At 32.2% G+C, this 26,696-nt stretch overlaps 1 protein-coding gene across 1 annotated transcript in view; it reads right to left on the bottom strand.

The window, feature by feature from the left end:
• Window positions 1-1,464: 1,464 nt before the first annotated feature.
• LOC139521881 (uncharacterized) overlaps window positions 1,465-26,696 on the bottom strand; it is a 38,883-nt gene continuing 13,651 nt past the window's right edge. Inside the window, exons 2-15 of the mRNA XM_071315554.1 lie at window positions 20,003-20,338; window positions 15,742-15,876; window positions 13,472-13,561; window positions 12,456-12,572; window positions 11,182-11,402; window positions 10,519-10,798; window positions 9,815-9,913; window positions 8,649-8,831; window positions 7,053-7,232; window positions 6,609-6,782; window positions 5,388-5,573; window positions 4,347-4,523; window positions 3,808-3,999; window positions 1,465-2,163 (exon numbers count right to left, since the gene is read on the bottom strand). Coding sequence (XP_071171655.1) covers window positions 1,859-2,163; window positions 3,808-3,999; window positions 4,347-4,523; window positions 5,388-5,573; window positions 6,609-6,782; window positions 7,053-7,232; window positions 8,649-8,831; window positions 9,815-9,913; window positions 10,519-10,798; window positions 11,182-11,402; window positions 12,456-12,572; window positions 13,472-13,561; window positions 15,742-15,876; window positions 20,003-20,338 — 2,675 coding nt within the window. The 3' untranslated portion in view covers window positions 1,465-1,858. The remainder of the gene's footprint in view (window positions 2,164-3,807; window positions 4,000-4,346; window positions 4,524-5,387; window positions 5,574-6,608; window positions 6,783-7,052; window positions 7,233-8,648; window positions 8,832-9,814; window positions 9,914-10,518; window positions 10,799-11,181; window positions 11,403-12,455; window positions 12,573-13,471; window positions 13,562-15,741; window positions 15,877-20,002; window positions 20,339-26,696) is intronic.

Below are 26,696 nucleotides of genomic sequence, written 5' to 3'. Positions count from 1 at the left end.
TATATATATATATAAGATGCTGAACGATTAGTAGAGAAGATATTTTTTTAATTTCCACACAAAGGTCATTTAAATATCTTCTTTTCTACACAAACATACATAGTATGTGAGCCAATGCTCCGTGTTGAAGGCCGTACATTGACCTATAATGGTTTACTTTTAGAATTGTTATTTTGATGGAGAGGTGTCTCATTGGCACTCACACCACATCTTCCTATATCTATATAGTATTACAGTTTCATAAGTGTACTAAGAGGTTGTAACAGCAATGTAGCAATTTCTGAGAAACGTATCAGATTTCAAATGCCTAAAGATGGCCCGAAACTATAATTTCGGTATATTTTTGTGTATTGTTTAGACTCTTCGATTTTAAAATTTAAATATGGTTTGATCAATTTAGTATTTTGAGTTTGCAAGGGAGAGACATCCAAATGAAATTGGCACTATATACAAATGTTTCACCCCTTGAACTATGCATAATGGACCTTTGTTTAGAATAGCATTCTGCAAATATGCTAGTGGTAACCAAATTCGTACAATTGAGAAAGAAGTCACATACAAAAATACCGAAATCCAAAGAAAATTTAAATCAGATAGTCCATTTTCAAATGGCAAAATCAAAACATCAAACACATCAAACAAATGGATAACAACTGTTATATACCGTTTTTGGATGAAGGAGAAGAGACGGACATTAATTGGACAAATGAATCAAATCGAAGAACATCATTTTTCTCTACAGAAACTCACGAAATCAACTCCTGATTAAACTGGTAAATGTAATGACAAAAACAAATCGCTCAACAATAAGTGGTTTAGTGTTTTAAAACTTTTTTAAAACGATAGGTCATCTTTTGTCGAAATAATACTTACAAACCACATTTAGTTGGTTCCAACTTCCCAGGCATAGTTGTCCAATGATTCAATTGGCTATTGATTAGAGATCCTTTTTGGTCATACATCCCTTATCTGTTTTGGTTCTTATAGTATTGAACTAGAGTATTGTGAAAATAATTGCGAATTTCGGATCTCGTTATATATCTATTTTGATATGACCGTCACTGATGAATCTTATGTAGACGAAACGCGCGTATGGCGTACTAAATCAAAATCCTGATACCTTTAATAACTATCCATATAACTGTAAGAATTTCAAAATTATATATACGTCACGTCACTGTGTGTGGTGTCCTGTGCTTTCGTTAAAGGAAGATGTTTGTTGTTATTCTGCAGTTTACATGTTGTCATGTTCTATTATATTATTCATTTATGCGTTTCTCTTTGCCGACAGTTCTTTCGTTTGTTTGTACTGTACTCATGTCACTTAGTGGTGTTTTTTTAGTGAATTGTTTTTAACACTGCCATGTAAGCGGGAGGTTTGGCTGGGAATAACACTAAGTTCAACCCAACTTTTTTCTTGAAATGTTCTGGAATATAGCAGGTTTTCTTCGGAATAAAGGGACATTTTTCTAGTTTTTTATATGTTTTATTTCATCGGAAAGATAGAACCGATCCTGGGGAATATATGCTTTCAGCAACCGTTTTGCATTACATGATCAATTATGAAAAAAGAAGACGTGGAATGATTGACAACTCCAACTTAGACCAATTGACATAGAAATTAGCAACCATTGATCATCGTACGGACTCGACCAATGAGCAAAACCAATACCGCAAAGAAAGCAATTAACATGAACATATAAAACGATTCAAATGAGAAAACCCGTTAAGGATGGTCATAAAAATCACAGAAAATGTTATTTGATGGCACATGATATGGATGACCTATAGTGAGTAATGCTAAGAAAGCATTTCCTCAGACAACACTATTGGCCAACGAAGGAATCCCGATTGTTTCTTATTGAATAACATGTGGAATGTCAGAATCACGTGAACTATTGTCTCGAACAGATCTGTTTCTTTTCTTTCCTCCAGCTTTCTGGCAAATATTTATACAGTCTATAGAAGCTATTATAGCTACAACAGCAGTTAAGACAATCACACCAACCCATCCAACAACTATCGCTGATGTTCTGTCATCTGGAGCACTTACTAGCTTTCTTTGAAACGACGAAGTTGTTGTCTTGTCAACTTTGTATATGTAATCTTTTGGATTCATTTGCGTGGTATCTGTTTGTCCGTTATTTTGACTACTGTCGTTACCTTGAAATATGAAAAAAAACTATTCTTTCTTGTACATGCATATTACTAAAAAAAAACTCTTGTGATTGTGTCATTATTAAAAAGATCTCAACAGCTTGTCCAAAGGGATACGGTAGTAAGTTTCGTCAACGTTGTGATCGGCATACACATGTTGCGTTGCGTTCGACTAAAATTGATAATAAACAAAGATAGTTGTCGCATAATGCAATCATACATTTTTGTACCACATTTCCACATTCAAATACAGAAAATGTTCACATTTATAAATTGTTTCAGTGGACATTTTGTTTCATTGTCATCCCTAATCGAGTTAACAAAACTCACTGCAAATATGTATATATGTGAGAAAAGTATTTTTGTATAACGTTCTGTTTATGAACAAAATGTAATCTTTTTTTATATTATTCGAAGTAAAAGTCAATTATAAAGCTTAAAAGCCAGTCTTTAAAAGAGTCAGGCAATTTGGAAGAATTTCAAAACATGGTCGAGAAAAAACCATGCTGACCTTACCATTTCATTTTACAGTTACTCACATCTTGAGTAAAAACAAATATGATAAATATGATCTCGGTTTTTGTTCTAGATCACAGAGTTCCGATTTTTAACGAGTAAGGTCACAAGTTAACTGTCCACAGAAAGACATGCCACACTGCACGAGCAAATTATTTAGACTCCAATTTAGAGCCAATCAATTTTTTCACTTACTCCTTAATACTGAGGAGAAGAAGCAAATGTGCTTCCACTTAAGAAGATATCGCTACCATGGTGGTATCTAGACAGTATGATATATAATACATGGGTTTCGTATCTTCAAATAAAACATATGATAAATACATTTACCATACATTTAGTAGTAAGTACAGTAGTTCTGAATATTTGATAAACATGATAAAAAGCCTGCTTATTTTGATGCGCACCCTTTATCATACCCTTTATCACACCCCTACCTTGTATCGAACCCTTGATCACACCTCACAAACTTTTTTTTTTTTTTTTTTTTTTACATAAACTCCATTTTAATGGAAGGTTCTTTTGAAATTTTTTTTATTCGAAAAGGGTCCTAAATGAATGGTCATTCGGGCGTAACGCAATTTATTACATGACGTCATTGTTTGGAATGTGACGTCACAAAAGTCGAGTTTACATATTTCTGACACACGAAATGCAACTATAACAAAGATCTCAATGAAATACCATATAAAACCCACTAAAAAAATACAATAAACAAAATATTTTTAAAACAACAGCACGCAAATTGTGAAGTAACACAGGTGCTTCGGATGAGTAAATGAGCAGTTCTTTTAAAGCTTTTAAAACAAGACAAAAGTAGAACTGAAGGTAACCCAGGTGCTAGGAATCAGAAAGCAATTCATATATACTCTCCTGTTGAAATATATGATAAAGCGTATAAAACATGACAAAATCCATGTCAGATGCCGTATCACCCTCGACCAATATCATCCCTCGGTCCTAAAGGCCCTCTGGCTGATATTGGTATCTCGGGATGATACGGCATATGATACGGATTTTGCTATGTATTATTCTGTATATACCCTTTAATATCAATTGCTTCGTTTTCAAACATCAATATAGAGTACATAAATGTTATTAAATTGGTGGAATATTCCAAAATGACATTAATACCTGTTGTTGAAGTACCCGTGTTTATGCATTGTGGAACAGCACCACTCCAAGCTCCTGTTACTAAGCAAAACATCGGAATGGACCCATTCAAGGTAAATCCGTCGTTACATAAAACTGCCAAAAATCCATCAACACTATAGTTGGAAGCAAACATATTTCCATTCGGTACTATGAAATTTGGACATGTGACAGCTGAAAAAAATATCAATTACCGGTAAATATTCGTTATAAAATGATTGAATAATTGTTGGTGTTTTAATGCCACTTTTAAGAACAAATTTGGGGCTATTTTGTGACGGCCAGTTTTTATTCGTGCATGAAGCCGGATGCCCGGAGAAAACCACCGATCTTCGATAGGAAAACTGACAATCCTAGTCAATTAAGATTAGAGTCGAGTGCATCCACAAGGGCGGTGTTCGAACTTTCATTCTCAGTGTTGACTGGCTAGTGATTACAGGAGTATAACTGTCTAGACCACATGGCCACCGATGACGCTTAATATTGATATCAAATGTGAAGTAATTGTTATACACTAGTACCTCCACATGTTGGTGGCTCACCACTCCAGGTTCTGTCTGCCTGACAAGTTCGGCTTTCTACTCCGATCAAGGCAAAGGCTCTGTTACATTGGTAAGTTATAATATCTCCATAAAAGTACTTGGTGCTTGTATTCCATGAACCATCAGTTATGAAAGCAGGTGCCTGACATTCGACCACTAAAATAATAACAAACTTTATTATGCAAACTAATTTCAATGTTTTCATTTTCTTTTCTTTAAGAAAAAAATTACAATTATATGTATCAATGTATGAAGATAAAATAATACTGTACGTCAAAATAATTCTGCATTTTTAAATACGATTATGAGTTTTATGCCGTAATTTGAACTTACTTATTGTATGATCACCCAATAGTTTTGAATACCTTAGTTTTCATTGCAATATAAAATACAGGAACAAAACCATGAAAAAATGATTGATTTGGTTTTTGTTGGTATCACGATTATTTATTTATCTATAGCTGACTATGCGGTATGTGTTTACTCATTATTGAAGGCTCTACTGTGACCTATAGTTGTTAATTTTTGGTGTTATTTTGTCTCTTGTTGATAGTTGTTACATTGACAATCCTACCACATCTGTAAATATTTCTCAACATTACAACAACAACAAAAAAACATCGCAACTAATGCCTTTTGATTTGTGAATTGATTACATAGAATGCAATATTAAAGCGTCTGTATATTTTTATACACGATAAAATAGAATGTAATATTGAAACCCTGTTTTATCTCTTAACATTGATGAACGTCTTAAAATTTAAATTATAGCAAGCCACGATGGGACATAATGCATTATGCATTTACTTGACAAATTATATGATACTAATTTTTTTACTGATAAAAAAAAAAACAGAAGAAGAAAAATAAAATAACGACATGACTCAACGATAATTGAGTTACAGGTTGTTATCTAGCATGCTGATCTTTTACTTTTTCATCATACTTATTCAACCTATTTTTTTTTTAATCTAATATTTCGTTTTCGAACTAATTCTAAAACATTTTAAAGTTACATACGTTGACAATCTGGAAGTTCACTTGTCCATGAACCTGTATGGTCACAGGTTACAGTCCCTGTATTCAAACCAGATTCAGAGTTTATATGGCCAACATCACATGTATACATACTGACAGCTTCAAACAACGTAGAAGTGAAAGTGACAGATCCTTTTGTGATATTTGGAGGAACTCCACATGAAATTCCTTAAAGATATTGATGCTGTGTCAATATTATTAAAATAAAGTAAAGTAAATTTCTGGCAAACAGAATTTTTTTCTTTTAAGATTTCAAACACAAGTAACGTTTCTATATTTACTACCAAAACATGGACCGTTTTAAGAGTACTTTCATGTATAATGCATTATTATCAAACAAAATGACTTATTTTGTTTACTTTCAAGATGAGCGCTTGTCGGAAATCTATACATTTAAAAACAACCTGTCATAATTTATTGTGGTATGTTTTTCCCGAGTTTTGGCGTATTTCCCCTTTGAATTTTTGTTGTTTTTTTTTTGTTGCAGTTCAGATTTTCTATTCCTCCGTTGTTTTCCTCTCATAGTTGATGTGTTTCCCTCTCTTTTGGTTTGTGACCTTGATTTGTTTTCGATTATTCCATTTATGACTATTGAACAGCAGTATACTACTGTTGCCTCTTTTTTTGGAGATTTTTCAATGTGTCAGTTCTCAAAATACCTAGTTTCCATAGAGATAGATTTTAGGAAATACACTCATATTGACCTGAGGATATATTATTTTAACATAAAAGATCTTCTTAACTATCATAATTACACTTAGTCATTAATCTACCATCACAAGTTACAACAGCATGCGGGAGGTTTGGCATGCCACAAAACCAGGTTTAACCCACCATTTGTATTTTAATAAAATGTCCTTTACCAAGTCAGGAAAATGGCCATTGTTATATTATAGTTCGTTTCTGGGTTTTTTACATTTTAATGTTGTGTTTCTATTGTGCCGTGGTTCTCCTCTTATATTTGATGTGTTTCCCTTAGTTTTAGTTTGTAACCCGGATTTGTTTTTTTCTCAATCGATTGATGAATTTCGAACAGCGGTATACTACTGGTGCCTTTATTTACCTGAAATATCCTTTCAATATTTTACAAAAGTCAGATGTCGTTTAGACATACAATTGAGCATGAATACCATCTGAATACTTTCCAGAATTCATATTACCGTTTACAAACGAAGGATCTTTTTCTGCGTCATGCGCACTTACTTGTACAATGAAGCGGTTCTCCTGACCAGCTCCCATTTTCACCGCATTGTCTTATTAAATCACCATCGACATACGTAAAACCGGGTTTGCAGTCAAATATTGCATTGGTATTGATAAGATTTCCATCATTTGTACGAATTACGCCATCTGGTAATGATTCTTCCGTACAACTTTCTTAAAATAGTAAAAATATTTAAAATGATGAGTTTTTTTCTAATCCGTAAATCTTTTGTTCTGAAGTTAATATCAAAATGTATCATTGAAAAAAGTTTCAATTCATGACCAGTCTATACTATCACCCCCTTATGCATTATTAAAGTAAAGTTAATCACAGCCAATTGTTCAGTGATGATATTATATTTGTATATGTAAATTCTATAAGCTGAATTGCTTTTGAATTAAAGACTTTTATTTTAGACTGAGAACGGAAGGAAAACAACTCACTTTCACAGACTAATGCGCTTCCACTCCATGTTCTGTCCTGCTGACAATTCCTAACATCATCTCCAGATAGGTGACCGTGTCCGATGATGCATTCGTAATTTACAGAATCCAAATATACGGTACCGGAAATATTAACTATCACGGAAAAAGTTCCATTATCTGGATCACCGCAGGGTACAGCTATATATAAAATATATAAAATAGAAATTATCGATTACAATATACTAAATATATATACATGCTTACTGTTTTACTTATTTTCTTTTTTGATAATTTTTGTTGTTATATAAATCTGTATACAAGAAGCTGTGCATATTCATGATATTATGGTTATAATTTAAAAAAGAAATAATTGTTCCGTTCAATATCTTAGACTAAATAGGATATAACTAAATAGTTGATTTTATCAATGTATCTAATGAGTAACATAAGTATAGCGTATTTTGAGTTTTGAGCTAATTTTCTTTTCCTGAAAAAAATCATCAATGCTTACATCTACTTCAATCTATTTCTGGTGGATAGTTGTCTCATTGGCAATCATACGTCATCTTCTGTTGGTATATTTACTGTACACGACACCTGTTATTTTATTATCATCAGATATTTTTAAAAATAAGAAACGTTCATGTCAAATTAAAGTTGACCTAAAATGAATTTGGCTATTTTTCTTTAGGTCCTTGTTGTTCATATAGCTCTTCAACTGTATCGGTTCTTTTACATTCTTAGCTTTAAAACATTCGAATATTAACGTTCCTAATGTAGTGAAATCAAGAAAAGGTGCTTTAAATGCATGAAATTTAAAAAGTGGTGTTTTAATTTGACACATGACAAAAGAGCCCTGACGTTCCTTATTTTCACTTTGAACGTAGCTGATGATTGTTATTAAGATCACACGTGCCGTGTACACTGAATCTATAAGAAAGAAATTATGGTATGATTTTCAATGAGAGAAATATTATCCAGAACCGAATGAAGTAAATATAAGAATCTAATTATTAAGTTTGTCAATCACCTTTACTGTTAAAGATAAATTCCGAAAAGGGCATCGGACATATGTTATGATATTAATCAGGTGTTATTTTTTTAACGCACTGCATTCAGTCACAGAGGATATCACAGCTTAGCGGTCATTACTTCGGTTCTGATATTATTTAAAATAAACTTTTAAAAATATTCCGTTAAAAAAATCATAAATGTTTAAAAAAACTTTAAATTCTGCAGACAAACATATATGACTATAGTTTTATGTCATTTTTTGGTAATAGGTTGTACAACTGGTTCGGTACTTATGTATCCTTAACGGTATAGTATTCAGGTTCTGAGCGTTCGACCCGGAAAAACGCTTTGGACACCTCAAATGTATACAGTGTAGTTTTTATTCCTTTCAGAAATGTTTAAAATCATGTCACTGCATAATTGGAACTACATTTGTACATCATATCAATGTAAAATTAATAACTGAAAAATGACGAAAAGTTAACTATATTGAAAAAAAAACACTTCAAAGAAAATTAAATCACAAATGCAACGAAGAACTGTTTGAACTCAGGTACTCTGAAAGGGTTGCACTTGGTCAATATACATGAATGTACTTACGGTCACAAATATATGATTCTCCACTCCATGTTTTGTCTTCCTGGCATTGTCTAACGGATGAACCCGATACATTATAATATCCTGTTTTGCAAGAGAATGTAACTTCTTCTTGGTGATTATAACGGATTTTTATTGGTGCTAAATTATCATTACTATGGTCGGTTGGTTTGGCGCATGTTACACCTGTAATTGAAATAAACAGCATTGAATATGGTTTTTCAAAATCTTTGGTCGCGTGTACATATTATTTTCTTTTCAGGGCAATAAATCCAATTAGTATTCGATTGACAATGTCAGAGCTACTGCTTTATTTACAGATCTTTTCTTGTTTAATACTATTGATATATACAGTGCCCCTTTATCATACACTTCTCGAACTCAAAATACCAGATACAAATTCTCATTAGGGGTCAGTAAATATTGCATGTTTACTACTTATGTGTCGTCTGACAGTTTTAATTCAAACATACGTTTGGAAGATCTCATTCTGAACCATTCGTTCCTGTCAAATTATCTCTACTTAGAACAGTTTACACGATATTACACAAAATTAGTGTCCCCCCTATAATGTATTTGCCTTGGCGGCAATATTTGTTGGCAGTCTGAACAAAATTTTGTTTATCTAGATGGCACAAGGATAACTTTGGCTAATTGTGGTTATATTAGGACTAGTAGTTTCAGAGTAACATATGTTTTGTAAAAGTAACCGTACGTCAACGACGGAGAGTGAACAATAAAAGACAGCCCATACTGACGCTTTGTGGTGCTAGACGAGCTGTCAAAAAGTGAAATATGACTACAATGCAAGTTGCCAAACGCATATTGTTGTTTGTCAGACATATGCATGTTTAGTTCGAGAATGAATAAGGTAATGAATATGTTCGTTCATAGGCCCCTTATAATAAGTCATCCTAGATGAAAACCGCAAAATTTTGACTGCCAAAAGAAACGAGTGTATATTGAATTAACCTTCTTTATTAAAGCTCAAACCTTAACTTTAAATCAAGGTATCCATGAATCAAAAACGTTAGCAGCGTTTCGACCAAACAGAGCATAAAAAGAAACGCCTACGTTTCTATGTACTTCTGGGAGTGCTATACTGATTCACGCTGCTCGCATTGATGACACACTATAGTGTTCTGAAGTAAAGATATTAATATAATTACCGCTATCACAGAACTGTCCTTCCTTTCCACTTCCTGTACAATTGCATTCTGGTCCTCTGTCTGATGCACCTGCGCATGAAAATGCTCCACATGCTGGTTCTACAAAGAAATATACACATACGTGGATGTCATTAACATATATATTTATCACTGTACATTATTAAAACTATTACAGGGAATATAAAACTTTGAATCCTTTTAACAAACAAGAGGCTCTCAAGAGCCTGAATCGCTCACCTGAAGTTATTTGCTTAAATCGTTCATTAATGATTATTTATGGTTTTCAATATAAAACTCAATAAGTGACTTAATGATGCTATTCAAATATTCTTTGTATCTGTCTTATTTATATATAAATACCAGGATTGAAATTTGTTATTTACGCCAGACGCGTTTTTCGTCTTCAAAAGACTCATCAGTGAAGCTCGAATCAATAAATGTAAAAAAAACCAAAAAAAACAAAAAGTAAAGAACGAATTTGAAGAGCATTTAAGAACAAAAATACTATATTTTTCTAAAAATGTTTTCTAAATTATACAACTAAGCAATTTTCCTGCCAAAAGATATGCTACATTTAACAGATAACAACTGTCATATTACACTATAGCACAAAACCAAAGAAACAAGAAATTTAACTTTATGCATACAAACATACTCAATCCCGATCGAGAGATAATTCCCTACTTAAATAATATGTGTCATACCTTTTTTGTTAAGCTTATTAAAAGTCAACTCTAATGCAACTTCACTTTTACTCAGACAGTGTGGTTTCCTGTTGGAACCCCATAAACCGCCCATTAACAGTACACATCCTGATGCTGTTGTTGCAGTGTCTTCGGGTGTCCAGTAGTAAATCTTGTCATTAGTATAACCATAAACAAATGAGCCGTACTTTGTATTAGCACTGGATGTTGTTCCGTCTGTCATCGATGAACCAGCTGGATAGAACTGGAAGCCCTGATTGTCACCAGTTTCAGCTTTCACCTTAAGATCAATGAAATAATCGTTTACATGTCAGCGGTGTTATTTAAACATATTGTGGCTTAATAACTACTGGTTCTATTCTTAAAGTGCATTAAAAACATGAAGACTTTTCTGAGGTAAGAGAGATAAAAAAAAACTAGTGTTATCCCGTTCGTGATAGCCGGTATAAATGTTATAGTATCTGGTTTGCAATTGTTGACACTGATGGTCAACTTCAAACAAAATCTCAAACAAAATCTATGACTTTTATATGAACAAACCTGTTTGCAAAAATGAACGGAGCTTGAATAAAATAATACACGAACAAAATCATAAATTATGTTCAGTTACTGTATTATGTTTATGAAAAATTAAAAATGTAGTGGAAATGTTTAACCACTTACCGCAAATAGAAGCAAACTGTTAATATCATGGAATGAGTACCCAGGTACAACAGATATAAAGCTGGAACTTGTAATGTATGATGTCTGTCTCAGTTCGATTGGATTGGTGGGAACAAAATTGGTGTCTAGAAAGTTCCATACAAATGCCCTTACTATAACTGTCTCACTGTATCCGAAATCACCAGTTTCACCCCATCCATTTATAGCATTAAAAGGAACACCTGCATTTTTAAATATGAAAAATAACATTTATATAATTATATAATGATAGTGTTGATCTAATCATATATAAAACAATTATAAAGACAATATAATATATTGAAATTTTTTAGTTGTAGTATTGTTGAAATAGACGTATTTATTGTTGAAGGTCGTACGATGACCTATATTTGCTAACTTCAACTTCCTTCGGTCTCTGGTGGAAAGGTGTTTTATTGATAATCATACCTCATCTTGGCATTTCTGTTATTAGAATGAGGAAAGATATTACATCTAACTTTTAATTGCTGAAGTTATAAAGAAATCGTACATGGAAATAAATTATTTTTAATTCATGCTGTCTCTTTCTGGGTAATATTGAAAAGAGACAAATATATTTCCTTAACAACCAAAATAAAAACATTCAATAATTTCTTTGGATTTTAAATTCAATTGAATGTATTGTTTTAAAAACTTATTGTAATACGTAAAAATTTTAACAGAACATTTCTGAATATATAATATGGTTGTTTTTTTTTGTGTCATTTTGTCTCTTGTGAAGAGTTGTCTCATTGGCAATAGGTAAATGCCAAGTTTGACCAAGCATGAATCGAGCCCTCGACCTTTCGCACTCGAGGCATATACGCTACATTAAGACCATCATAGTATTTATTTAGGATTCATACATTAGCGAATTCAAATATCATTACGCAATTTTATATCGTTAAAGGTGATAAAATGTGTTGTTTTTAAGTAGTGAAATTGTTCAGTTATACCCGGGATTGTTTTCACTTATAAATTAATCGAGTTGTGACTATTGAACAGCATAATACTAATGTTGCCTTTATATACAGTGTTTCTAACTTAATAAAACAATTCGACACGAAAGAAGTCGAGAAATGTTAAGTAAATTTAGCTATTTTTGTTTTGTGATTAATCATTGTTATCAAACATTTTGTAAATATTTAACAAATAAAATTGAGAAAGGAAGAATGTTTTAACCCAGCAGAAGACATATCATAACTTCTCGATGATAATGAAAAAGTATGATTTGACTCAACAATGATGTATCTTACCATTAGCTCCTGACGATCCTGATCCTTTTTTGGGGACCCATAATCTGAGATGAGTATCGCTATATGCAAAAACGACACCTCCAAACGGATAACTGGATGTTTCATAAAAGACACTACCTGTTGTACAAAGAAAGTCATTATATCAGACTAACAATTATGCGTATTACGTCACATAAGAAAATCCAGTTCTTTCAGATTTTTTTCTATGCTTTGTTAGAAATTATTGGCAACAAATAAAAACCATTACGACATAATTATGTTTAAGATAGAAAAGGAGACTTGTGTTTTCGTAAAATTAGTTTAGCCCCATCAAAGTGTGTGTCTGTACAAAGATGTGCTGTTCATCTTTGTTCTATGGTTTACTTAATCAGATAAAATGGTTTTTAACTTTGTGTGCAGAAATATGAGTGCCAATGAGACTTCTCTCCATCCAAGTCACTATTTATAAAAGTAAACCATTTTAGGTCAAAGTACGGTCTTCAACACGTAGTCTTGGCTCACACCGAACAGCAATCTATAAAAAGACCCACAAATGACAAGTGTAAAACCATTGGTATACGATTGTTCTAAGGGCTAACATCGCACGGAAAACTTGAACTAGTTTCTTCTTAAAAAAAAAGATTGATCAATAGGATTGCAAGCTATGGAACACATTGCTTTTCGCAGGTTTATTATAATTGCAAGGAAATATTCATGAAAACACGATATCTATCATTTTTTCTTTTATTTACCTATTGATTGTGGAAGCTCGTGTCATGAGGAATTGTACATTTCATTTTGAAATTAGATGAATGTTAATTGCAGAATGACGCGAGATTGCCAATCAAAATAACGTAGTATGATGGTAGTTAGAAAAGATACCAGGATTATAATTTAATACGCCAGACGCGCGTTTCGTCTACATAAGACTCATCAGTGACGTTCAGATTAAAATATTTATAAAGCCAATGAACCATACATGTAATGCAATTATATAATCTTTATTATTCTAACAAATAACGATACATAATGATTACCTTGAGCTTCATAAACCCAACCTTGTTCGATGTGTACTCTAACAATAACCCACGACGGTTTATGTCCATGTGGTAAATCTTTAATGTCACCTATAATATAACATAAGAATAGTGCATAAAGTTGACGACTGTTCATAGGCAAATATTGGTGCTTACTAACTTGATTTGGAACCAACTGTAATTTGTAAGCAACGCCATGGACGCCAACATTTATTTTGATACTTGAGACCTGCAGGCAAATTGTATCTTAACACAAAGCCTCAGTTTAATACAGTTATTTTGAACTATAAACTTTCTTTGCGCAATCACAATATTTGTTTTATTCTTGCTTCGATCTTAATTCATTTCCTAGACTCATTTTTAAACCCACCTTCATAAATATCAAATTCTGAATGCCGGGCTGGAAAGAAGTTAAGAAACCTTTCATGTAATTATTTTTAATTTCAACCTACGAGACTCAAACCCTCAAAATTGTAAGAATAGTACATTTAACTGAAGTTATGCAACTCATAGTATCTATATAATGTAAGCATTTAGACGTTTTAAGTACTTAGTAAAATTGTCAATACTTGCAGAAGGGTCATACTTTTGTGTAACAAACTGCCAAAAACTTTAGACCTTGTAGAATATTCATATTCATTTAAGAAAAATATATGTCATGCCCATGCGCACAATGTTTTTTTTCTGGCATTACTTTCATCATGTATAGTTGCGATAAGAATATTAGAAAATGTAATTCGAGATTTTGTCTGGAAAAACAAAAACTTGTTGCCTGATATTTCTGTTTAGTCTGTAAAAGAAAAGGTCTTTCAAATTGATTGAAGATGTTAGTTTCAAACTGACGAAAATAGTACTTTATCTATATGGAGATGACGACGATGGAAAAAGCATAAACATCTTGAAATTACGTTTATTCATTTCAACGTCCGACAGCACTATATATAGAAAATTTACCTGACGATATCTGGATATGAGTATTTAGTCGGATCTTAACACGTACTTGTGATTTGTTTAAAACCGGTTTTAACGAAGAAATGTCGAAATGTTCAGAACTTAATTAAATCTGTTTTTGGGTAAGATGGTGCAAGCATGCGATTTTTATTGCGTCTTACACTTTGAGAAGCGAATAATCTTTAGCTACTTTATTTAAATATAGTGTAAAAACGTTAATTATGAGCTATGAAAGTCAAGTGGCTCAAGCATTTTACTGAGGAGGTTTAAAAAAAAATGCAAAGAAATATTTAAACAGTGGGTTAGATTTCATTAGTCTTTACTATCTATAGATTAACAACGTTTGGTTATATTTATAATTTAGAATCATCATTGAAGGTGGAGCGCGATTGCACAGTTAATTAATTATATTGATGTGCCATTTGTATGCAAGAGTGACATTCCGTTGTATTATGTGCCAATTCGAAAAAGTTATGCGAGTATTGTCTCCCTTTAACAGGTTCATTATTTTATAATTAAGTTTCGGTTTCTGATATAAATTTGAATAGTTACAAAATGTATCAATTCAATATATTTCAGTTTTTGTTATTGGTGTATCAAAAACATTGATGTACGAATATCATAAATTTGAAAAGTTTAAAAAGATTACATACCAATATAAAGAACCGTTCATCATTTTTGAAATTTGTACTATTTCTTTTCCCTTCATGATAGATTGATTGGAAAATGAACCAGATTTATCTAAAGGTAAGCAAGCAATTTTTAATTTTAGCTTATTTAACGTTAAAACAACTTTCCACTATAAACAAATGTTACTATATACAAATATAAGGACCTTGCTAGCTAAATCTACAAATTTTATTAGATATTATGAATTTTTATTACAATAGATTAATATGCTACTCAGTATATAATATACAAATAGGTCTTAAATGTGTCCTTTGTTGTTTACTCCCTTGAAATAGGGTCTTTTGGTAGATGGTTGTCTCTTTAGCAGTAAATGCCCATCGTCCTAATTTCAAAAATTATCAACCACATGTATAAATTTTATTAATTAAATGCATAATATTATTGAAGGATGTTTTGCAAAAGAAAAAAAGTCCAGTTAAAACTTAAAACACTACATAATTGTCTACTGTGGAAACATTTCTTTATAGGTACGAATTTGCGTGGATTGAAGAAAATTCAAATCTCGAGAACATTTAATTTCATGGTTTTCCTTTCGTCACAAAATCAAAGAAAAATTGGTATCACACGAATAATAATGAATCCATAGTGTGTATTTTTGAAACTGAAACAAGTTTCCTAATGTACCAAACCTGAGCTCATTGGAATTGCATTAGAGATGAATGGAGGTCTTGGAAGTGAGCATGCTCTCCAAACTCTTGCTCTCACATGGCCAGTTGAAAATGATCTTGCTATGGAGCTATTATCATGAAATTTGCTGCTTTCCCCTGAAGCAGACAAAAAATGCAGTGAATACTTAATATGCCCATGTGCTTAAGAAAGATATTAAAAACAACATTGTTTTACCTTCGCAAATATATAATGAAGAAAAGAAACATTTTTCTTTCCACCATTCTCTTATATTACAAGAACGTGTAGTTCATTGTCAAGCGGTGAGCTTTTGCAAACAATTTCTTGATCGAAGATTTACCAAAACAGTTTTTTTTCTTTCTTGCTATTGCCTGAAAATCAAATATAAACACGGTGTTTAGAGATTTCCGCGTTTCGTATTAAAATGTGCGTACGGCCAACGGTAAAAAAAATTATATATGTAGTTCTTTTAATCTTGTCTTGCTAATTGAGTCTACAAACGATTTCGGCAAACTTTGTTTTATTTGTAGATGTTGTCATGTTGATAAGTTTTACTATTTTAAGTGTGAATCTAGTATCATCAAAAGTGTTCAAGGTAAAACTGGCAAAATAACGCAACACATGGTAAAAATCGCCATTAAATATCAAGCACTACAATAAGGATTCGATATACATAACAAAACTTCAACTACATACACCATTTGTTGTTCAATTTGTATAGTTTTTTTCTAATTTTGTAAGGACGTACGGTGACTTACAGCAGTTTACTTCTATGCAAAATAGTCTCTGGTTGAGAGTTGTCTAAATGGCAATAACACTACATTTTATTATAAAATTGTACCCTTAAAGTTTAACCACGAGTCTAGTAATTATCTTGTACATTTGTGTAATTCTCTTATAAAGTCAAGTAATTATCTGCATCAGTTTCCTCATCGATAACAGATCAAACAGCTTGATTGGAAAAAAATTACTATGATGCAATTAGAAACATATAAAGGTATCGATAGGAAATAAATGATAAGCAATATCACCCTTACATGGCGATAATGCATGATCTCTTCAAGTGCTTGAAGTTCGTTCCAATAGTTTCCCTCCAGTAAAATTAGTATTTAAAGATGTAAATGAATTGAAGCAGCAGGCAATACTTGTACTTTGTAAAAATGAAACATCAGATAATTTATGAATGATATTCAACATTTTTATTATTGCAATCGTTCAAAACTTAAAATAAGAAAAGGTTCATCGTAGTGCTTGTTTTGCTATTTTGGCTAACCTGTATTGCGATGTTTCTGTCCCATCAACCCTTTTGTATAATGTACATGTATTACTATATATACATGAAACCCAAGGATAAGCAGTTTCTAAAATGTGTACGAATTGTCCAAACATAATTTCGATTTGGAGCCTTCAATACCAAGAATACTAGTTAAAAGGAACTAAATAATCAAATAGAATTTACAGAATTTATTGTTATTAAATACGATTGCTATCTTGATTATTACCGAATCTAATTGAAGTTCATTTTAATATAAACAAAGTGATTCACTTATAGTTCGACGCGATGATAATATAGTATTCCAAACCTAGGGAATCGGAATTTTTATCAATGATAAGGTAAAGAGTCAATTCAGATACACATATTGAAATTGATAACCATTAACAAACGAGCGTCCTGACTTGAGATGGAAACATAAAAACAGTGTAAAACACAAAAGGCTCGTGATAGCTTGATATTGCTCACGTGTTATTTCAGGATCAGGCATTTGACTTATTTGTAAATCTTACTTTGCTTATCAATTTTGTAACTGACACGTTATCTCTTTCTTAATTGATATTGATAATAAAGATAAAACATAACAAAAAAAAACGTAAATAAATCCTTAAAAAATCCCTATTTCTGGACAGTACCTCAACAATTAGAAGTCCTTTTAGACTGAAGATAACTCTACAGGTAGATCTAAACCTGTTTAACACTTTCACTTATGTCATTTTTATTTTACTGCTTTAGCTTTTTTAAAATAAAAAACCAAAAGGTTCATTTGACCCTTATGTTCTATTTTTAGAAACTGCCACCATTTTTTTTATTGGATCAAATCCCAGAATTCAATCTATATAATTAACTAGTTAATCTAAGAAATATCTAATTAAAGTTTGTAAGTATTTGGCCATGTAGTTTCAGAGAAGAACAGGTTTTGAAAAGGAATTAGACTTTCACACAAAATGTGTTAACAAATTACTTCTTAAGGAGTCAATTGACTATTTTAATAAAGTCGACTTGTTTGTTGATCTGACTTACTTAGCTGAACATTTAATACCATGTATACTTTCTCTCTATTAAAGATATATGATAAAAACAGTTAAATTTAATTAAAAAAAAATATATTTCAAACATTAACCCAACAATGAGTTGTCGAATTTGTCGGAAAATTAATCATTTATCACTTCAACTCCCTTTTACTTTTGCTCTACATTCTAACTGTTGTAGTTTTTTTTTTTAGATAAAAGCCAAAAACTGCATCTCACCTCCTATTTTCTATTTCAAAGCCATAGCGGCCATGTTTTTAATGAATCAAAACTTCGGATACAATGTATTAACCTGCTACCCTAAGAAACATTCATTTAAGTTAAGAAATATTAGGCCCAGTAGTTTAAGAGGAAAAGATTTTCAAATGTAGACAAACATAATGAACATATAAATGTAATAATGAATACTTTTAAACTGTTTAAGGTCACTCATTAGTTATCAAGGATGCAAGTCAGTGAGTGAAATCATACAAAACAAGCTAAATTATTCACAAAACAAATAAAAAAATGAACTAATTAAAAAAAATTCTCACTTTTATGTTTCGATTTAACAAAAAAATCTACAATTAAACCAAAAATATCCACGCATTTTTCCTAATATACAATCATTATGCGTTTTAAGGAATGGTAAATATTTGTTTATCATTCTTTACTGTGAATTTTAATAATTATAATTAAAGAATTCCCCATGAAACAAAACTATATCATATAATTTCAATATTAATATTGAGTATCTATTATATAGGACAAATATCAGAATAAATGGTAATATAATGCATGACGATGCATAACTGCAGTTTTCTGAAAGGAACAGTTATTAATTATTTAATTGTTTGCACATACATGCTTGACGTTTTTAAAAACAAGTTCATGTCATTTAATATAGTTTTTGTTGTATATGTTTCAAGTATGATTCATTTTATTTTCAGCGTTAACTCTTTCTTTTAAATACTTTCTTATGGTAGTTTTATGGTATTAATTTCAAATGCTATTATGTTTTGGAATTGAATTTTTTGCAAAAAGTACATGAGACAATTTATTTCAGAATGAACATCTGCGATTCATAATACGAATTTAAAGTAGTACACGTCACGCTATGAAACTGCATCTAATACATTTCCCGTCTTTGTTTTTATTTACCAATTAAAGTAACAAAGCAATATCATGTGCCTTAAGTCTATAATCAAAAATATTATGCTTTGCATGCTTAAATGGACTTCAATTTTGATTAAGTTTTAAAAAAATAATTTAAAGCTTACAATCAAGATATATATTATTGCAGGAATAAAGAAAATTAAAACCCATATCAAAACTAGTTTTAGCTAAAAACGTGGGAAAATTTAAAAAATGGAATAATTATGCAGGTAACTCAATGTGTGTTGGGGCCCACATGCAAAAAAGTATGGTACATGTTACTTGGGTTATTGACACTAACAGCAAAAGCAATTAAGACCCAGTCAAAAGAAGAAAAAATAGTGATTGCTATAGTTCTATTTTTTTTTAATCCTATCATTACTTTGGAAGCACCACTTTGATAATAACAATAATATCCTTTTAGACGAAAACACAGAAAAAACAAATACCATTTTTTAACTATATGAAATAAGGCGATTTGGTATAACTACCAACGAGTCCAAGTAACGAAAAAAGAAAAAGGGCATGGAGAAATTCAAACCGGGTGGTTGGCATGGTTTATTTAAAGAATCTGTAAAATTATTTGACACAGTCAAAATAATATATTTGACAGGATGTTTCCAATCGATCTATGGTTGACAAATATGCACTTAACTTTTTTTTGGCCTAGAAACCTCTGGAAATATATCTAGGTCGGTCAAATATATGGGTGTGATCTTTAAATAGCAAGTAGATTGAACATAAAACTCATTGGACGCGACAAATGCACATCATCTGTCATGTTTTAAAGGTTCGTAAATCTGAGCTGCTAGTAAACATACTTACCTAAATATACTAGTAAACCTGTACACTCTTGTCGTGAACAATCTTTTGGTCCTGGTGCCAGTATTTTTATTGTTTCATTGTTATATAAGTATAAAACTCCTCCAAATGGCAAAGTATTATCATTTCCTTTCTGTGCAGATCCCGTTGCTAAGAAATACATGTCCTTATTTAAAAACGTATCAAACACTTTGATCTGTACTTCGACCTTTAGAGGTAGTTCATCTAAACCATGTGAAATGTCTACTTCTGGATTTAAGTAGGCTTGTATTGGCATCCAGTCACTAACGAAATCTGGAGGTGCTAATGCGTTGGAAATATCGAATACCGAAGTCTTCACTGTTATAAAAAGATAAGTGAGGACTGTACTAACATCGAAATTTAAAAACATCTGACTAAAAAATTATGAAGAACTAAAGCTTTCAGTTTCAGCGTATAAAACTGGTCTAGATTATAACTGAATAATTATTAAGATTATACTCTATATCAAACCGAATATAGTGTGTATACAACATGTGTTTTCTAGCTATAGTACATCCGAATACTAGTATATTGCTTAACATTTGAATTTGACATTGCCTTACGAACCAATCAAACTATTGCTTATTTGATATTTTGAGTTTGTTTTTTATGTTGAACTCTCTGTCCTAAGGTAAGATAAAAAAAAGATCAAGCGATTTTCAATATGTGGAATCCACCACATTCTTTATGATCATGTCCCAAACTTGGAACCTAAAGTCGAATTGTGGATCGTTTTCTGCCGTTAACGTTATGTTTAATTTTTCGGTTTAAGGTTATCAAATTATATGAAGCAAATACTTTTCATTTGTCAAGTGTGTGTTTTGCTATTTGTATCTTACTTAACCAACTAGGTGGTATGAGTTTTCTTCAATGCTTAATCCCTACTTTCCTGTATATTGGTATGGAGCCTTGTCGTACAATTTCATAGACTTATACTGAATTTGGCATCCGGAACACAGAAAATCCTTATTTTATACCCTAATTCTTTTACGGTTTAGTTTAAACATATGTATTATTAGATTTATTTCACTTGACTGGGCGGAGTTTAAGAAGTTCGCTTATTAAAGACCAGTCCATTTATAGACAGGAGTTTGGGATAAACTCATCGATGAAGTGTCCAGTTATTCGCCCCAAATCATACACTCAGTTCTTTTGTATATACGTTTAGCGACACTGATAGGTGATTAAAATTCTACATAAATTATAACGGCAATCATCCTTATCACACACATCTTCAAATAGACTGTCCTTATGCAAATTAAAAATAAGCTCCGCCCTATCAGTTGAAATAACATTGGTAATATATATAGAGGATTGGAGAACAAGTTATTGCAACTTGTCTTAATCCATTTCTACCTTGCGAGTGCGAGTGCTGCCTTGTTCTGACATTAGTTATAGTCTATATATTTCTTTTTCGAAATCTACAAGGGTGTCTCTACGTGCAAGAGATATGACTCTCTCTTAACACCGGTCAGCCATTTATCGTCCCCTTTTGACGGACTATCATCGTTTCTGTCAAGTATTTGCCGCTGTACAATTGCTTAGTAACTAACGTCACTAACGTTACCTATTGTTTTACGTTGCCTATTGTTTACGTAACGTTGCCTTGTACATAACTTGAATACAATTTGATATGAACACAACGCCTTTCATTACTAACCCTAAAGCGAAGTACTAACCACAAGAAACACGATACACGATATTGGTGCCGTGACCCATGGAGAAATTAAAAGCAATTCGTGGTGGTCACCGTAGTGCAGTTACAAGATTAATTAATAGAACAAAGGAAAGAATTTCGCAAGAAGATATTGGACATGAAGAACTTTCGGCTGCCGCAGACAACCTTACAAAGAAGAGGAACCTGCTTGAATCTTTAGACTCACAGATCTTAGATGGAACCGAATTAGAAGACATGGAAAAAGAAATTTTTGACGCGGACGATTATGCAATGAATATGAAAGTCGCCATTCGCCGATTCAAGGACATAGTTTCTGGAAACAAAACAACCCCATTTCAGCAAACGGTGAGTGAAACAACTTATGTTCCAATAGCCAATACACTTGATTCATCAAATTTTCCGTCAACAAGTATTGCAAATCATAATTCAAACCATTCAGAAAATGTATTTTCCGTAGATAACAACTCCGTTTATACGAATGCAAACCCAACAACAGCAACAAACTTCTATCACAAGCTACCGAAGCTTGATCTACCAAACTTTACGGGAGACATATTAACATGGCAGACATTTTGGGAATCGTTTGAGACAACCATTCATCACAATCCCTCTTTGACAACTATACAAAAGTTCAGCTATCTCAAATCTCAGGTACACAGTGAAGCCGCACAATGCATATCCGGTTTATCTCTATCAAACGCCAACTATGAACACGCAATCATATTGTTAAAGGAGAGGTATGGACAGACACAAACCATTTTAAACGCATACATGCAGAATCTACTTGAACTTACGCATCCGTCACTTACGCCGCACAGCATAAGAGTATTTTACGGTAAAATGGAATCGTGCATAAGGGGATTAGAGTCGCTCGGCCAATCGCAAGACACATTCGGATCACTTTTAGTACCAATCATATTTGGAAAGTTGCCCGACGAAATGAAAAAACTCATGACCAGAGAACACGGAAAACGGAATTGGGATATAAGGTCCCTTAGAGAAGCAATCGGCAAAGAGATGTACGTACAGGAAACTGGCAATTCAGATAAATTAGACAGTTTTACACCCACAGCGTCATTTCACACAACAGTTGAACCCAAAATCACTGCAAGACCTCAATATGTAATAAATCAGTTCAAACCCAAAACCTGTATTTATTGCAAACAATCGCATTCGTCAGTCGAATGTACCAGTGTTGTAGACAGAGAGAGCCGCTTAGCTATCATTGAACAGAAAAAAGTATGTTACAGTTGCTTTGGAAGTCATAAAGTTTCAGAATGCCGCTCGCGTTTTAGATGCAGAAAATGTGATAACAAGCACCACACTAGTCTTTGTGACAGTAATAAGAATCAAGAAAAGGAAAGCGTAAGCGTAAGTACAGCAAAATCTTTACCGCAAAACACCATAGTAAGTACAGTAGAGAGCGAAAATGATGCATTAACATGTTACACGTCGACATTGAACATTAAACCAAGGACAGACATTTTATTAAAGACAGCCATTTCACCAGTTTGGGTAGATGACAGGTCAGCTACCGCTAATATTCTTTTAGATGAAGGATCTCAGAAGTCGTTTATTAGCAAGGAATTAGCCGCTGAATTGCAATTAAAACCGAATGGAACCTCGACAGTTAGCCTAGCAGCATTTGGAGATGAAAACAGAAATATACGATATCTGGACATTGCCGTAATAGATTTACAAACTCAGAATGGGAAGAAAATACCAATGGAAGTATTTATTGTCCCTACTATCGCAGCCCCATTACACAATCGCATGCCATACAATGCTGCTAAACTGCCTTACCTCAGTGGACTTACATTAGCGCACCCTGTGAGCGACATGGATAAATTCAGGATTTCATTTTTAATAGGTTCGGATTACTACTGGGATATCGTAGAAGACACAGTTATCCGAGGACCAGGCCCGACCGCAGTAGAATCAAAACTCGGATACCTACTTTCTGGACCAATGAAAGACTCAGCTGGACCCACATCCTCATCTTTCATGTTACAACACAAGACAGAAGAAGTCGATTTGAAACGTTTTGGGAAAATCGAATCAAAGGGAGAAGTATCTGACAATTCAATGAAATTTAACAAAGACTATTTTGAGACGTATCATTCAAAAAGCAACAAAATGAAGAACAATGGTAGGATTCACACATTTAGCAGGGAACCAGGAATAATGAAAATCTACGGAGACAGAGCACCGAGTAAAACTGAAGCCAAGCTAAAGATTCAAACATGGACTTAATACTTTCATGACAATATACTTACTGGTATCAAGTGCGCCGTAATTTTGATAATGATCATAGTGAATAGACAGTTTAACAATTTCTATTTTATTACATGGACTTTAAATGAATAATTATCATTTTCACTTTTTGTAACTTAATTTCATCTTGATACTATTTTAATAATTTTCACTTCTCGGCGCCCCCAGTGTCAAGTATTTGCCGCTGTACAATTGCTTAGTAACTAACGTCACTAACGTTACCTATTGTTTTACGTTGCCTATTGTTTACGTAACGTTGCCTTGTACATAACTTGAATACAATTTGATATGAACACAACGCCTTTCATTACTAACCCTAAAGCTAAGTACTAACCACAAGAAACACGATACACGATAGTTTCCTCTAGACCACACTTGCAAATGGTGTCAACGTCAACGACAACGTCAAATCATTATACGGCCGCACGAAAATTGCAGTCGTATAAAAAATGGTTTGAATCACAAAGGTTTATTGTCCACACCAAAGGCTCATTTTGGAACGTATGAGTCTTAAATATGAATCGGACACCGCCTTTTTTAGGGGGAAATGGTGGGGATAGGAGTGGGGTGGGGGTTTAAGCACATTGAGTCTGGTGTATCAAAATATAAGCATGATTTTTTTTATACTGAACTTGGGCAGTAAAAAATATGTATTGAGACAATATTGAAATATAATTATGAAAACACAGTCTTAGATATTATTTGTAAATAAGCGCGGCGTTGCTTTTCATTGATATTTACCTATAAAAAAAGAAACAATTCGGTCAAAGACATTTTTGCAACATATAAGTGAAGAAAAAACATAAGAATACCATTTTTCTATGAAATAATTTATGAATAAGAAAAGCATATAATTAACTTGGTGTGTGTATCTGCTAATATAATGAAAATCAAGTTGATTTTATCGTTTTGCTTTTCATGCTTTTACTAAAAACAAAACATTTATCAGCAATGTTTTGTTTTTATTTTGTATTCTATATAGGTCTCTGAAATAAGTTGAATGTGTTCGCTGCATTTGTGATAAGAGTGAGGTAGCCTTATTTTATAAGGACTTCATGTTTTTGATATTGAAGTTGTAAATTGATGTAGAAGATGATAGATATATGCGCAATAAAATATTGTCAAAAAACAAATTCAATTTACGTATCAAATGAACTAGAAAAGGAAGAAGATTTTTATCGAGCCAAATGTTGAATTTACTTATATAATTAATTCATTAAAATATTTTTTTTAGCTGTTATGTATATTTATGAAGTAATAAATTGAAACTACTAATTGAAAATTTCAATAAAAGATTGATGATTCTTATCAATTTAAATGGTGTTATAATGTTTCCTTTTTGTAACATTAACCCAGAATGTTTCATAGATAGTTGTTTTCTTGTTTAATTATTCAAATGTAATTAGAAGGAATAAAAGGGAAAGTTCCCACTTATGATGTAGTCTCTCCAAGGCAGTTATCAGCTCTGCAGCCAGTGCTTCGGTACTGACACGGTAACTATTGGTAAAACTTTCCGTTGTTAAATTAAGAAATTAAAACAAATATAGTCACCCAACACACTCGAGAAACGAAATGCTTTTATATTTTGTGTCTGAGCAAGAAAAAATGTTTAGACGCGCAAATTAATAAAGTGTTTTTATCGATTATTAAAGCAAACGTTGTCAGTTTGTTTTAGATTTATGAGTTTGACTGTCCCTTTGGTATCTTTCGTCCCTCTTTTATAATAGAAACAACAATAAATTTTTAGTATTTACAAATTTTCAATACAATAAATATAAAAAACAGTTAAAATAGGACATAATTTAGTTCATTTTATAAGTTGTGGAATTAAGTATGACGTCCACTTTCATTGAACTAGTTCACATTTTTGTTAAGTAGTCAGCTGAGGTTCGCCTCTGTTTGTGGGATTGTCATGTTGTGTTTAAGACCCTTTGGTGTCATTAGTCTGTTTTCTGCTATTTGGTCAGGTTGTTTTCTCTTTGACAAATCCCCATTTTCATTCTCAATTTTATATAGTAAGAAAACGAACAACAGTCGTAACAACCTTTAATGAAGTTTACTAGACGAATAGTGGACCACGAATTTCACCATTCTTGTCGAATTGCATTGAGCATCCAAGTCTTGTTTAATTAATCATTCTGATGGTTAAATATTGCTGAGTTACTTAAAGCCACCCCAAAAAGTTTTCATTTAACGAACATCTGTACGATTACTTCTGGAAGATACAGTACACATATATTTTGCACATTTTCAAAACTAGCAGTTGAATTTAATTTGCGGCTATTTGGTAAATACACTCAGTATCAATACCATGTTTAAAAGTTAAAGACACATCGATCCCTCAAATATAACTAATTTCATCCCGACTTTATACATATTTGTTTTAATATAAATTAATAATGAAAATCGATAATGTTTCCGGCAATTTTATAAACTAGTCTCTTAAATGAATCAAATATCAGCATGCATTATCGCTAAAGTTTAATAGCTTGAAATCTTCAGCTGCTTAGACACAGTATCCATTCAGTCAAATGATACTACTAATAAATTAATCAATACTATAAAATAAAAGACAAGACGAAGATCAAATTTATCCTAAAATATGATAGAAAATGTATTAACAAAAAATGGGTGAAGTTCAATGAAATTATATCAAGAACTCAAATATATGTATAACAATTGAGCAGAAAAGTTGAGAACATTTTTATATCTAATGAAAAACAA

Source organism: Mytilus edulis, chromosome 4, assembly GCF_963676685.1.
Source record: "Mytilus edulis chromosome 4, xbMytEdul2.2, whole genome shotgun sequence".
Taxonomy (NCBI): domain Eukaryota; kingdom Metazoa; phylum Mollusca; class Bivalvia; order Mytilida; family Mytilidae; genus Mytilus; species Mytilus edulis.
This window is presented reverse-complemented; position numbering and strand designations above follow the sequence as displayed.